Source organism: Magnolia sinica, chromosome 9, assembly GCF_029962835.1.
Source record: "Magnolia sinica isolate HGM2019 chromosome 9, MsV1, whole genome shotgun sequence".
NCBI lineage: Eukaryota > Viridiplantae > Streptophyta > Magnoliopsida > Magnoliales > Magnoliaceae > Magnolia > Magnolia sinica.
In genome coordinates, this window is record NC_080581.1 from 71505722 (window position 1) to 71521175 (window position 15454).

The following is a 15454-nucleotide window of genomic DNA, read 5'->3' on the forward strand; positions in this document are numbered from 1 at the left end:
CTTGATTTTTTGTCCTTGGACCTAACATTGGATTGCACATATAATGGTCAAAGTGGATTTCACAGACATATCAAGGTGGACCCCATAAAAAATCAAAGGCGTTAGTCTGGTAGGATTTTTATTCCTAAATACATTTGCCAAATCGTGGATGCCCACACTTTGTTTTTTATGAGGCCCACCGTGCTGAGGTATGTGAAATCCACTCCGACTATTAGATGCATAATCTCACGTTAGGCCCAGGGTTGAAAAAGTAGGTTGACCTGTGATTCAGGTGGGCAACACCAAAGGAAATAATTGGTAGAGAGGTTTCCACCCTTGTTTTTTACAGGGCCCATTGTGATGATTATATGAAATCCGCTCCAACCATTGGATGACACAATAAAATTAGGCATGGGGCCCAAAAATCAGGCCTATCTGTGATTTAGGTGGGCCACACCATGGGGAATAGTTTGGAGGTAAGCATTGCCTTGTATGTTGTTTCTAATTGTGTGGTCCACCTCAATCATGGATAAGGCTGATTTTGGGCCTTGGGCCTAACATGAGGTGACACACCTGGCGGTCAGGGCGAATTTCACATAAACATTACGGTGGGGTCCACTTGAGCTGCCTGTCCTTTGCTCGCCTAACATGGGGTGGTGCGCTCACTAGAGTATTATAGACCTGTAGTCTTTCTTTTTTTTTTTTTTGGGAGGGGGGGAATGTGTATTTTTCTTCTTCTTCTTCTTCTTCTTCTTCTTTTTTAGGTTGTTCAGTTTTCTATTGCTGGTATCCTGGATACATTGCAATATAATGTATCGCCGATATCAGCAATACATCGCAATATATTGCAATAATATCACCGATATCCCAAAACCCATAAAATGAAGTTGGGGTTCGTATTGGGTAAGTGTGATACCGATATTATCGGCCTTATATTAGTCGATATTATTGATATCGTAAACTTGGTGCCACCCTCATCTTCAAATGCCTTACTTATGCCACATGCTATTGAGCCATGTGGCATATGCAACACGTGCCAATGACCGCCTTCTAAGTACATTTCATGTGCAAATATCCATTCAAGTGCCCACATGTGCAAATGTGCCACACATGTCACAATCCATCTTAAAGCACCATAGACATGTCAATGTGCCACGTGCGGAATATACAACCACTCATCGTCAAGGGTGTAACATGCCACACACCCAATGTGTCACATGTGCAACATGTGCAACACGTGCAGAACATACAACCACTCATCGTCAAGGGTGTAACATGCCACACACCCAATGTGCCACATGTGCAACATGTGCCATACATATTCAAGGACCCCACATGTGCAATTGTGCTCCATGTGTGTGTAGCGTCTTGATTTCGTGTAGCTAATTATATGCACACCTAGACATATATATCTACATTATAAGGAATACAGTGAAAAATTAAACATAATGAATCAATATAAATGGTAGAAGTAATTGAATTTCGGGGATGAAATTTTGTTCAAGGTAGATTGTAATACCCAAAACTTTTCAATACTTGAGTATTGAAGGTTCTCGAGTGTTACCATGAAATTTAACTTAGAATGTACATGTGTACGATACCAATTTAGCTAATCCTAACCTTACATCTAAATGACCGTTAAGAATAATCTTCATCCGTGGATTAAGTCATCCGATCATCGATTTGTAAGACAGACCATCATATATCCAAGTATTCTCACTTGTCCATCATAATCAACCATTCAGCGAAATATTCACCGCTAGATAAAGACATCTGACCGTCCACTTTGATTTTGGACGACTCGATCATAGTAAACTAACTACTGGATCTCTACATCCGTTCGTACACGCATCGGATTGAGATTCTGATCTGTTCATCTTGTTCGCCACCTATGAATAGGCTTATTGCACCACTAAAAGTATAATATAAGAAACTCACAAATGTGAACAAGCCACTTGAGTCCAACGGTACCCATGTTCTACCTTTGATCACTTTGGAAATCCATTTTGTGTTCTTCCGTTTACGAAATTGACCGTACATCCATCTACATACACGGTCAGAGTACTAATCGTCAGGTTTCTTTATTTTTTTAATGTGTCATCTGACCATCCATCATGTTTAGATCCGTGAAATGGGCCATCTGGATATTTTGATAAATCAATCATTATGAAGATCTTAGAGTATATGTCCAAACTACCGGGTAATGTCTCAATTAGATGTGTACAGCCGTTGCTCTGAAGGACGGAGTGTGTTAGTCCATTAAAAAGACATCTGGGTCATCTGTAAGCGATTAAGGCCCAAACTGAGGTGATGGAAAGAACTCGAAAAACGAAGGATACCCGCCAAATTTTAGGACATTTGGACGGTGCATTCCGACGTAATCGACGTCGGAAGTCAGTTGAGAAACGGATGGCAAATCTGTAAATACCGAATGACAAGTGCATGGCACCAGATGTATGCATGAATGAAAGCTTGGTTCAATGATGGGCATTGTCTCCTCACCGACTGATCGTGTGGTCCACCCAGGGCTCGGATATGCTTCATATTTTGGCCCATGTCCTAACATGACCCTACAACCGATGACCGGAGTGGATTTTCTAAAACCCATCATAGTGGACCCCACCTATCCCGTATAACAAAACTAAAAAATGCAAAACTTCTGCTCGCTATAACAGCGTCTGTATAACGCACGAAGGCGAAAGAAGAGCCTTCCACGACAAACCTCCGACCATCTTACCGATCTAGACGGTCCAATCCACCCCAGAGGATTTTCCGACGCCTCCTAACAAGATAGGAGACAGGAGAAGTGAAATAATCTTGGCATCCTCGTGTTTTCCGAAAGAAGCTTGCACGAAAGCTTCTTCCACCCGCGGCAGATCCATCAGATCTGAACCATTCAATCTCCAACTAAGGTATTTCCAACTACAATCTGAATCCCAGAGGATTCAGGAAAGCCCCACAACGCAGGGAAGCCGAGTTTTGCGAACTCAGGAGTGGAAAGTAACGTGCAGAAAACGTTGTTACAGAAATTCGCGGAAACCACCGGGAAAACCGATCTGGATCTTCAATATGGATATTCAGTGCACACGTGTCTCACCTTCCATCTTTAAGTAAAATTTTCACTTTTTTTCCAAACAATGGATTTGGAAATGAAGAAATGCAAGTAATCTTGTCAAAAAACAATCAAGGGAAACAACTTTTTATTTCTTACAAGGCAACTTTTCATTTCTTACTGTTTTCTAGAAATGCCGTTTCCCAAAAAACACCAGTTTCCTCGTTTTTATTTTATTTTATTTTTTATTTTTTTATTTTTATAAAAACCACAAATCCAAACAGGCCCTAAAGAAATCGTACTTGTTGTTTTCATGTACATGCCATATATCCACTGCTGCTTTGGTCACAAAACCTTTTCACTATCCTGTATATAGTGCCCAGGTTCATGGGAATTATAAAATGTATGTGTACAAGTATTCTGATATTATTAATTTATAATTTATTTCAATGAAAATAATCTCTCTTTAGGAATCTGGATAGTTTTTGGCCACTCCGTGTTAAGTAAGTTAATGAGTGAATGGGATAAATAAATTTTGTAGTCACTTTTGAATTTGCAGCTTTCATTGACAAAAGGAAGGGAAACATTTTTGGAGTTTTTCTTTTCTTTCAGATGGGTATTTTATATTGCATAACTACGTTTACCAATACTTTCCTGGTTGGTTTTGAGATACTATTTTCAACATCTTTCTTCTTTCATGCCCAATAATGTGTTTAGTTTTTTTTTTTTCCCGCTCTCTCTCTCTCTCTCACACACACACGCACACACACACACACACACACACTTAAACCTGGTCACTAGGTAAGGAAATCATTTGAGTCAACATGTCAAGCTGGTCAACCTGGGTTTGAGTTCTAGTTTTCCAGCAATGACTTACAATCATGCTTGGCTTTGTTCTGTATATATCTTGCCTGAAAAATTTTAAATGCATTTTCTGTATATCTGAACGCGTTCATAATTTTCAGCTTCAGGATGTGGCTGTATGCACACTTAATTGCATGGACAAATGTAGGGATGGTGGATTTGAAGAGGTCTTCATGACAAAGGTTGACTTCCCTGCTAAATTTGATTACTGTATGAGGTACTTCTGCTGCAAACTTATTATTTGGATTCACAAAGTAACCTCTAACTTTAGGAGGAAGCATAACGATGATTTAGATCGCTTTATGTGTGTGTATGATATGTTAACTTGCTTCATAAGTTATACGCTTGAAGCATCATTAGTCTTAAGGTTGATGAATTTGTTTCCATTCCTTTTTTTTTTTGTGTGTGTGGGGGGGGGGGGGGAGGGGATCACCCCAGATACATTGACGGAGCAATAGCATGTGATGTTCTCATCACTCCCTCATTAGTGGGCCTAGTGACCACATTGACCACCTCATATGCATTCCTTGGAACCAAGGAACACCAAAACCCTAAATTGTCAACTAAAGAGTTAAATCTTTAAAATACAGGGAGCCAGACTCGAAGTCTCCGGTTATCTTTTGTGGGCCATTGTATGGTGTTTCAAGAGTCTCCTTAACAGATTTAACTTTCCTAAGAGTGATGGGGCTCAAAGCCAAAAACAATCTAGCTTTGATTCTAATCCAAGAAAAGCATAGGGAACATGTGTTTTGTAGATTATTATGGCGTGGACAGATTGCATCATCACTTTACTCGCTTCCAATTTCATTTGTTCCACTAAAAAATCAATATAGAAGCAAAGATCTAAAGAAGGCAAAAGATGACAACTTTTTGGAGTGTCACCATAAATATAACATCACAGTCACTTCTAGGTCGTACAAGCATCGAATCACTATGGATCAATAATTGCAACAATCCTTAAGAAAAAAAAAAAAATCTCTATTCAGTTGATTTCACTGTATCTTATGTTCTTATGGCCATGTACATGTATATGTAGCCTTCTTTACAATCCCAAATACAGTTGATGTATCCAAAGCTTCAAGTATATAGGTTCATAATAAAATTGCTTGAAGTAACTCAAATTAATCTTCGGCGATTTTTAATAAAAAGGAAACTAAATAGGTAATTCTAGTGCTACTGAGTTCCTTTTCCATGAAAGGGTGGCTGCAAAATTTAGGGAGTGGATTAGGTGTTACCTAGGTTACACGTTGTTGGGTGTTTCCCTGACTGTGGGCCCCACCTTGATGTATATGTTGTACATCCACGCTGTCCATCAGTTTTTCCGGCTCATTTTAGGGCATGGTCCCAAAAGTGAAGCAGATCCAAATCTCAAGTGGGCATGCAACCCTCCAACTTTATCCCTACTTGGGACCAACAGTGAGTGCACAAAACTCCCATAGGCACAATGTCATAGACTATTACAAAGGTTGATTACAATCGAGTATTTTATAGTCCATTACTTAGGTTGATTACAGTCAGCAAGTTGATTACAATCAAGGAGTTTCTCCATCAATTGAATAAGTAGGAACAAAGCTTCAGTGGGAAACCTCCCTAACATGAAAACAAACTGATTTTCTGATATATTCATCTCATGTCTGTCTTTGCACAATGACTCTCCCCCTAAGTTTCATTGTATGGCTCATAAGTTTAATCCCATGATAGATAGTGCAGCTTCGTATGTCTCCTTTATTCTTATAAATAGGTACCACAATACTTTTCCTACATTGTTTGACATTTTCTTTGATCTTACAATCTTATTGAACAACTTTGTCAACCAGAATACCAAATATCTCCTGTATCCTTCCAAAACTCTATTGGCATGCCATTTGCTCCGAGGGCCTTTCCTATATTCATCTTTCTCAAACCTTCTTTGATGAGGACTTCCGAACACCATACTGGAGGAGGGCTTAGCCAATCTCTTTATGGCTAGATGACCATTACATGGGGCCTACTTGGCCCAATTCACATTCCTAGCCACGTCGAAGACCCCATGTGTATGTTCGTGCATCTTTGAGGACCCCACACTAGGAAGATGCACGTGGGCTGTATATAGGAGCTTGATGGACACATTGGACCGTTGGATCGAGCAGACACGATCTTCAGACTGTTGGATTGCGCACGTTGGAGCATCTTGACCTTGATCGTGGACTACTTGGACCATGGACCATCATTGGATAGGATAGTTTGATAGTTCAAAGTTAGTGTTTTTTTATTAGTTTAGTCATTTGATTAGGTATCTTTGTAAGTTTTTTTTTTTTTTTAATGACTTAGGCATCTGAAAGAGTGTTTTGGACACTTTGCATGTTATGAGGGGTTTAGTTGTAAAAGTCTCCGAGAGGGGATTTATAAGTTTGGACGCCCAACTCCTTTAAGGGATTATGCATGTTATGAATGAAAGAGATTTCTCTCATTTTGCTTTGAGATTGAGCAAAAGAATTTCATCTTGTGATTGTATTGGTGGTGCGAAACCATGGGGAGCGATTCCCTAGTTATCTGTTTTTTTTTTTTTTTTCCAACACGGTATCATCGTTTCTCATCTTCCTTCTTTATCTCTTCCTTACCACCCAAATTACAAACCTAAATCGACCCATCCTAAGCTCAAGCCGACCATAACCTACCATCTTTTGCTGTCTGTACGGATGTACATATGCACTTACATACGATTGTTTGTATGGATAACCTTGTACAATGGCCCCCTTGTGTCGTTACGAATGCTCTTCCCTTTCCCTTGCTTCCCTCTAAAAAAACCCCTAGAGTAATTTCACCAAATCCTAACCCTAAAATTCCTAAATTTCAAAATCCCCAAAATTTCCAAACCCAAATTCCCAAAATATGAAAATCCCTTGACCAAATCATATATCCTTAATTCCCACAACTTAAAACTTATATTCCCAATTCTAGAAACCCTAAAGTCCTAAACCTTAATCCAAAATCTGAAATCCCAACCTGAAACCTCCCAAAACCTCTACCCTAATGTTCCAACCTTAATTCCTCTAAGCCTAGATACCCTAAACCCATTTTCCACATTCCCTAGCCTTTAAACCACCCTAACATGTCGAAACTCGTTCAAGCTACATGATTTCCATTGAATTCAGATTTAACCCTATGCTATGATAGGTCCTAGTTAATCAATAATTTATGAGATTTACATTGCGGGACTGTTATAGGCTTCAATTTGGACATGTCATGAATCTAAAATTTCTAAATTTATGGTAAATTGGTTTTATTTTGTCGTTCCATTGCTCTACTTAATCTACCTTTTAATTTCGTGGCAGCATATTAGGTTAGATCACTTTGTCTTGCATCATTCTTTCACTTCAAATATCCCAATGCTACGAAAGTATCAACGGTCTTTCACATCATTTCCGCTACGGTTCCTTCTATCTCTATGCTCTGAAATGGTTGTGATTTAACAAGTTTTGAAAATAGCTTCTCCACCTTTCATTGATGTCATTGTCCTTGACTAGTACTCTCCGGTCATCGCTTTCAATGCGTCTAACATGATCTAAGTTCATATCCTTCCTCACTCTCATTTTTGCAAGATTGAAGACGCCTTTCTGATCTAGGTTCATATCCTTCCTCACTCTCATTTTGATATTCAGTTTCAAAATCCACACTCCCAAACCCTAATACAGCTTCATTACTTGTTAGGTGAAGACACGACAATGGAAAGGTCAGGTGACGATGGCAATGGCGACACGATGATGGAAAGGTCAGGTGATGATGGCAATGGCGACGAAGATGACGGTATCGCAGGTAATGATCCGGTTGTGGAGGAGCTTCGCTCCTGGGGCCGAGCGCAGATACGAGATGAAGACGACGATCGAAAAGGGGAATTAGGGACATGGGTTCAGGTTACTAGGAAAAAGAAAGGTTTCTCTCAGCCAAAGAGGGTCAACAACTTCCCGACCCTGTTCGTAAAGGGTTTTCCAGAAGGTTGGATTCCCATCAACTTCTCCAGAGTTTTTGGGCGTGCTGGGGTAGTGATGGACGTGGTCCTGTCTCGACACAAGGTGAATGGCGCCATTAGACGCTTTGCCCTGGTCAGAAAGAGCTTCAAGGCTGAGCTACAAAAGGCCATCCTCGATCTTCATGGGGAGAGCTTTGGAGGGATGAAGCTGTTCGTCTAACGGGCCAGATTTGGCCCGGAATGACGTCGTCTTCGCCCTAAAGGAGAATCCCTCGTTCCGACTACCTGTCATAAAGTTCAGCTACAGAATCAAAATCCCCAATCCCTACTTACAGGCTCCAAGTCTTTCAGAGACTCTAATTGACTCCGATCAAGCCTCCCCATCTAGGCAGGAGGAGGCAAACCAACCTGCAAGGATGGCGAATCGAGTGGAGGATAGTCCAATTCTCATCGACAAGGAGACTTTGCAGAAATCTAAAGAGGCGTTAAGAAATTCGGTTGTTGCTATCACTAAAGCTGGAGCTTCGATATCCCAGGTTAGGAGTTGGATCCAGGAATGCTGCGGTCTCCTTCCGTCCTCATATTCCATTTAACCCTTCGGTTTTAATGAACTATGGATCAATCTGGGTCCTTTCATCAACCCCGATCTCTTCACGATGGCAGCTGCTTTGCATAGAGACGACCCCATCCTCTACATCCAACCGTGGGAAGCCTTTTCAGCGTTCGGATTCGAAGAAGTCTGGGTTCTAGTCTGGAATGTGCTGCTAGAATTTTGGAACGAAGCTTTCTTCCAATCAATTGCATTCAGACTGGGTGATCTAATCGAGCTAGATCCCAAAACTAAGATCGGCGAAGAGATGGGAGTGATCAGAATGCGAATCAGGAAGAAGAAGGGCACCCCTCTTCCGAATCAGCTACAGGTGGTTGCGGAAGACAGATAGATATCGTTGCCGATTCAACAAGAGGTCATTAGAAGCCCCATCCCTAGATGGGGTGACCTCTGGAGGTCCAGAGAAGCGCCATGCCAGGCCACACCCATTGAGCTAGCAAAGGATAAAGAAGAAGGATCACAACTGCCATGCTTCATAGGACCACCAATTCTTCGCGAGACACAAAACGTCTCCTCCTTAGGACTACCAAACTGCTTCTCGGACACTTGTCGCACTTCGGGGGCCTCGAGCGACTAGCTAGCGATCTCCGACCTCTCACGCATCCAGAGGGCGCTAGATGGTCTTACAGTTGACACCTGTCAACACAACGCTAACGCGTGCTTCTCTCCCTCCTGCATGTGTACGGCTGAGAGTCCTCCGCGGCGCTCTCCGTATTGAGGATACGCCGTTCAACTTCCTCTAGCCTCGGTGTGCTACGTGTCGATTATAGGGAGGTTCGGAAGGCGAAAAGTTGCCTTGTGTCTTCGCTTCGGTCAGATATTTTAGCTTCGGAGATCCCTAACCGTCTGCCGATTAATTTGAACCTGTCTTTATACGCCGAACCATCTCCCGACCGCTAACTCATCCCCAAACCTCCCTCTTCGGATCCGCCCCATTATTTTGCTCCCTCCTCTCAGATTGCACTCTGCTCAGATAGGGAAGAACGAGAGTTTGACTCCCATAGTATGGCTTCTTCGTCTTTGGAAGACCATCCTTCGCCAGATTCCTTATCTCCCAAATCTCCAGCGTAGCCAGAGGATCCTATCGGGCAGGCCCTCATCTCTCTCTTCCATGAAGGTTCCGAGGTAGGGATAATCAAAGCAGAACCTCTTCAGATGAGAGTCAGAAATCCTACAGAAATTGCTGGGGAAGATCAGTTGGTGACGCTGCCAAGCGAAGAATAGCGGACCGAGCTAATTAAGTCTATTCAGCGGCAAAGGTGGATCAGGGACGTGATGGGCCATATTGGAAGATCTGTGGGTCTCTCCTTCAGAGATCACCCTGAAGACTTCCTAGCCCTTTTCCATTGCATTGAAGCTGGAGGCAGACCGCTGCCACCGTCAAACTCTCCCAAGAATACGCAGCGGAGGAAAAGGAAAAAATAAGGAATTACAGAACCTTTTATCTTCCCCCAATGGGGAGATCGCTGGAAGGGCCGCAGGCAGATCATGGGGAAGAACAGTTTGCTAAGTGAAGGTTCTCTCATGGAACGTCAGAGGAGTAGGGTCCAAAAATAAGAGAAGTCTTATCAAAGATATATGTCTCAGAAGTAAGGCAGACATCATATTCATGCAGGAAACTAAAGTAAGTAGTTTCAACAAATTCCTTATGGGCTCGCTGTTGAAAAGCAAAGATGTCTCCTGGGTGGCTTCAGATTCAGTAGGTAGCGCGGGCGGTATTCTTGTAGCTTGGAATTCCTATGTTTGGTCGCTGGAAAGCAGCAACTCTGGCCTCTTCTCTGTGTCGGTTATCCTGTCCAAGGTCAATTCCAAAGTTCGCCGTCTCTTCATGTCAGTTTACGGCCCAAAATAGGCAAACAGAAGACCTGCCCTTTGGGAGGAGCTTAATGCTGCCACACAAATGTTCAGCGGGCCTTGGTGCGTTGGAGGAGATTTTAACATAATCGATTCTCGGAGGAAAAATCTTCAGGGGGCAAAGCTATGTCTTCGATGCGCCTCTTCTCAGATTGGATCAATGAGAACGAATTGGTGGATCTTCCGTTACAAGGGGCCAGATTTACTTGGTCCAATAGCAGAGTTGATCCCATTTCTGTTAGTTTGGATCAATTTCTAGTCTCCCTAGATTGTTTGGATCAGTTTCCGCTCGTCTCCCAGTCTCTCCTTCCTAGACCCACTTCAGACCACACCCTTGTTCTTCTTGACACAGACTCAATCAATTGGGGCCCGAAGCCTCTCAAGTTCGAGGTGACATGGCTGAGAGAAGAAGGCTTCCACCAGATGATTAGAGAATGGCGGGCAGGCTTCACAGTTGAGGGCTTTGCGGGTTTTAGAATTTGCAAGAAATTACAGATGCTGAAAGAGAAGCTCGAAGTTTGGAATCAAGCTGTATTCCGAAAAAGGGACTTCTGGCAGAGCTCCAGGAGTTGGATTCGGTAGCCGAATTGGATCCTAATGCGACAGATTGGACCAAAATATTAGAGCTTATCCATAATTTATTCTGCTAGGATTTTGACAGATGAAATGGTGTGGATGCAGAAATCGCATTGTAAATGGATCAAGGAAGGCGACAAAAATACGAAGTACTTCCATTCCATTGCTGGTGCCCGATATTGAGCAAATAAAATCGGTAGCCTCTCGATCAATGGGACTCCTACAGAAGACAAGCAACAAATCACTAACGAGGCGATCTCGTATTTCAGACTCCTCTTTCTCAAAGAAGACTAGGTCAGACCTAAGATCAACGATCTCCATTTCGCAGCTCTATCTGTAGAAGAATCCGCTTGTCTTGAATCCAAGTTCTCGGTGGAAGAAGCAAAGGTGGCGATTGAAGCATTAGGGGGAGATAAAGCCCCTGGGCCCAACGGGTTTCCTATTGTATTCTTCCGCTCGTTCTGGGAGGTTTTGGAGGTAGACATCATGGCTTTCGTCAATGAATTCCACGACAGAGGTCGTCTGTCCAAACAGCTTGGAGCTACGTTCATAGCCGTCATCCCAAAATCCTCGGGTGCTGATTCCATGTGGGAGTTTAGGCTGATAAGTCTTCTTGGTGCTCCATACAAAATTCTAGCGAAAGTGTTAGCATCCAGATTAAGGGGAGTGATGGAAAAGATCATTTCCGATAATGAGAGCGCCTTTATCCTAGGTAGACAAATCATCGACAGTGCTTTGATTGCTAATGAATGCCTCAACTCGTTTCTCAAATTGGGAGCTAAAAGTGTTCTTTGCAACCTGGACCTGGAGAAAGCTTTAGACCATGTAGACTGGGAGTTCCTCCTCTTCATGATGCGGCGCATGGGTTTCGGGTCCAAGTGGTGTAGGTGGATCAGAGAATGTGTAGGCTCGGCGCACTTCTCGATTCTTCTTAATGGCACCCCAAAAGGCTTCTCCGGCTGTTCCAGGGGATTGCAACAGGGAGATCCTCTCTCTCCATTTCTTTTTCTAATTGTTGTGGAAGCACTTTCTAAAATGCTTTCTGCAGGTCAGGTCGCTGGGATCATTTCGGGTTGTCATTTAAGAGGGCTGGCTTCGCCAATAACCCACATTCAATTCGCAGACGATATTCTGCTCTTCTGCGAAGCTGATCAGGTCAAGATCAACAATCTTCGAACGATCATTCAATGCTTCGAGGCAATTTCTGGTCTTAGAGTCATCCTCTCCAAATCCAAAATGATTGGAGTGAACCTGGAAGAAGCCGAGACTCGGTGCTTCGCCAATCTTTTCAACTGCTCAACTGATTCGCTCCCGACGACCTTTGTTGGGCTTCCTTTTTGTGCGGGAAAGCCTCCAAAACGTCTTTGGGATAAAGTCCTTGACAGATTCCGGTCCTTCCTGGCGCGATGGCAATGCAGATTTCTCTCTCTGGGTGGCCGTATTACCCTGATCAAAGCTACGCTCTCCAGCTTTCCACTCTACTTCATGTCGCTCTTTAAATGTCCATCCTCGGTGCTTAAAAGGCTTGAAAATCTTCGATGTGGATTCCTGTGGCATGGTTTTGAAGGCAAGAAAAAATTCCATCTCTTGGCCTGGAACAAGGTTTGCCGGTCAGTTCAGGATGGTAGTGTTGGCATCAGATTGCTTAAAACCTTGAATCAGGCCCTCCTGGGCAAATGGTTTTGGAGATTGGGCACAGAAGAAGGTAAGCTGTGGAACGTTCTGGTCAAAAGCAAATATGGGACGTTAGCAGGAGGTTGGTGGACAAAGGAGTCTTCGGTCTACAGGGCCTCTACTCTATGGAAAGGCATCTTAGCGTCTAAATCTGAAGTCCTCAAAGGCACGATTTTTTCGGTTGGAAAGGGCGACAAGATCCGATTCTGGGAAGACGTGTGGATGGGGGAATTTGCTCTTAAAAATGAGTTTCCGAGCATCTATCGATTTGCCCCTAATCAATCTATTTCAATTGCAAATTCTCTTCAGCTTTCAGGTGCTGAGATCGTCTGGTCAGTTAAATGCAGAAGAAACCTTAAAGACAGAGAAATAGTGGAGTATGCGGAGCTCCTTCATCGTCTCAGCACGGTAAATCCAGATCTCTCCGCAGCTAATAGCTTGCTTTGGAAGTTAGATAAGTTAGGCAGACTCTTGGTTAAGTCCCTCTACAACTCCATCAGCAGTGCGTACGCTCCCGCAGCTCTCCCCATGACTGATAAGATTTGGAAATACAAGCTTCCTCCAATAATTGCTGCGTTCGGATGGTTGGTGGGAAAGGCTGCCTAAGGTGTTAATAGTTGATAACTAGAGGAAAAAAGGAATGATGCTCACCAACATCTGCCTTTGCTACATGGGCGATGCGGAATCGGTTAATCATCTCTTTATCCACTGCTCCATCCTCTCTCAGATTTGGGCTTCAGTCTTTTCCTGGTTTGGTGTTTCTTGGTGCTTCCCAATCTCAACGGGTATGCTTTTAAAGGCGTGGCATGGAGTTTCCATTAGTAAGCAAAAATATGATCTTTGGAGATTGGCCCTGCTAGCGGTGTGGTGGGCTATGTGGAAAGAGCGCAACAAGAGATGTTTTAAATGAACCTCCAATTCGGTGGGATCTATAGTGGCTAAAGTCCACTTCTACATCACCGAATGGATTGTTTTTTCTTTTTCTCCCTGTTGTTGGTAGTTTGTTCGTGGAGAGAGCTCGCTTTGCCGCTTTCTCAGCGGCTCTTCTCTCTTTGTTTTGTTTTTTTGCCTTTAATGAAATTACTCGTTACTTCTCAAAAAAGAAGAAGAAGAAGAAGCCTTTCTCACATTCTCGTCCCTTGTATATTTTAATGATCATCATAAGCCTTCGTTTAGCATCACTTGCTACTTTTTAGCAATCTTCTTGGCATTTATTTATTGTTCAAAATTTTCACCATTTCTAGTCCCTTGCTAGGCTTTGAAACATAAACTTTTCTCGTTAATAACTTTTTGTACATCAATTCCAGCACTAGATTTCCTTATATAATTGGCTTTTACCTCTAGATATCCTAAAACATCTTTTGCCACATTCCTCATGCACTAAGCCATCTCATTCTATATACATTCCACTTTCTTCTATCAATTTATTTCTAAACAACATTGTGCTCTCTTTGTAAATTCCACTACCTAGTTTTTGGACTCCTATTAGTTCATTCCCTTTCTTTTGTCTCTTAATATAAACATCTATAATCATTAACCTATATTGCAGAGTTAAACTTTCTTCCGGTATAACCTTGCGATCCTTACATATTGATTGTTTTGTCTTCGCAAGTAGCATGAAGTCTATTTGGCTTGCATATGATCTACTTTTGAAAGTTATTAAATGTTTCTCTCTTTTTAAAGTATGCGTTTGCTAGCCATGGACTGTATGCCATAGTGGAATCAAGGATAACATTGCCCATCTCATTTCTTCTCCTAAAACCATTTTCTCCATCCCTTTCATATCCTTTACTTTCTTTTCTTATATGACCATTTAAGCCTCCTCTTACAAATATTCTTTTTCTCTTCGGAACTCCTTGCTTTAGTCCATTCTTATCCTCTCAAAATTGCCTCTTGATTCTATCCTCTAACCCTACCTTCGGTGCATATGCAATAATAACATTGATTATCTCCTTTCTTAACACAAGTTTTATTCATAAATCTAATCACTCACTCTCTTAAAGTCTACAACTTTGTCCTTTAAATCTTAATCTAACACTATCCCTATCTCATTTCTATTATTGTCCTTTCCTACACACCAAAGTTTATATCCATCAATTTATCTAGTTTTGTCCTTTTTTCACTTGATCTCTTGAATGCAAACTACCTAAACTCTCCTTCGTTTCGTCATTTCCAATACTCTTTACTTGTTAATGTTCCTATATTCCATGTGGCAAGACAAATCCTATTCCCTTGAACTAGCTTCTTTACCCACGCATGTCCAGAATGGCATGGGAACCCTTGCCTACTTTTCACAACAAGTAGGTGCTTTTGCAGTGCGTTGCTTCTCGGGGATGCTCTACCCAACCCTTGCTCGTTTATCACTATAACTAGATTCTGACGCAGCGCATCACTTGAGTAAGAACTCCCTAGCATGAGTTTAGATGTCATCTTGTTCGGATTCATGTTGAAACTTATGACATAATTTGATGTGACGCATGATAATTAACCACTTGCTCTAAAAGCTTGAACTAATAGAGCATGGCGAATCAATCCCTTTATCTCATACCCTAGGCCCCACATCCTATGGGTTAGGACCTTTGCCGAACCCCCCTCATGGGCCCCACTTCATATGGGTTCCGCTTCACATGAGCCTCCCGCTTCACATGGGCGGGGCCCGTCTCACACGGGCCACCCACCCCAAGTGTGCCCTTGCATCCCAGGGGCCACTCCACTCGAGCCCGATGTGAAAATGCTCCTGCATTAATCACCCCTGGTGAGAAGTCTCGAACACGAGACCTCCCGCTCTAATACCACTTTGATGTATGACAATTAACCACTTGCTCTAAAAGCTTGAACTGATAGAGCATGGCGAATCAATCCCTTTTAATCTCATAGCCCAAGCTTCACATCTCAT

The 15454-nt window shown here is 42.5% G+C and overlaps 1 protein-coding gene across 2 annotated transcripts in view; it reads left to right on the forward strand.

Annotated features, from left to right (window-relative positions):
- Nucleotides 1-15454, forward strand: part of LOC131255639 (uncharacterized) — a 68724-nt gene that overhangs the window by 31915 nt on the left and 21355 nt on the right. For both annotated transcript variants that reach the window (XM_058256406.1, XM_058256405.1), the window contains exon 9: nucleotides 3997-4112. In XM_058256406.1, coding sequence (XP_058112389.1) covers nucleotides 3997-4112 — 116 coding nt within the window. The remainder of the gene's footprint in view (nucleotides 1-3996; nucleotides 4113-15454) is intronic.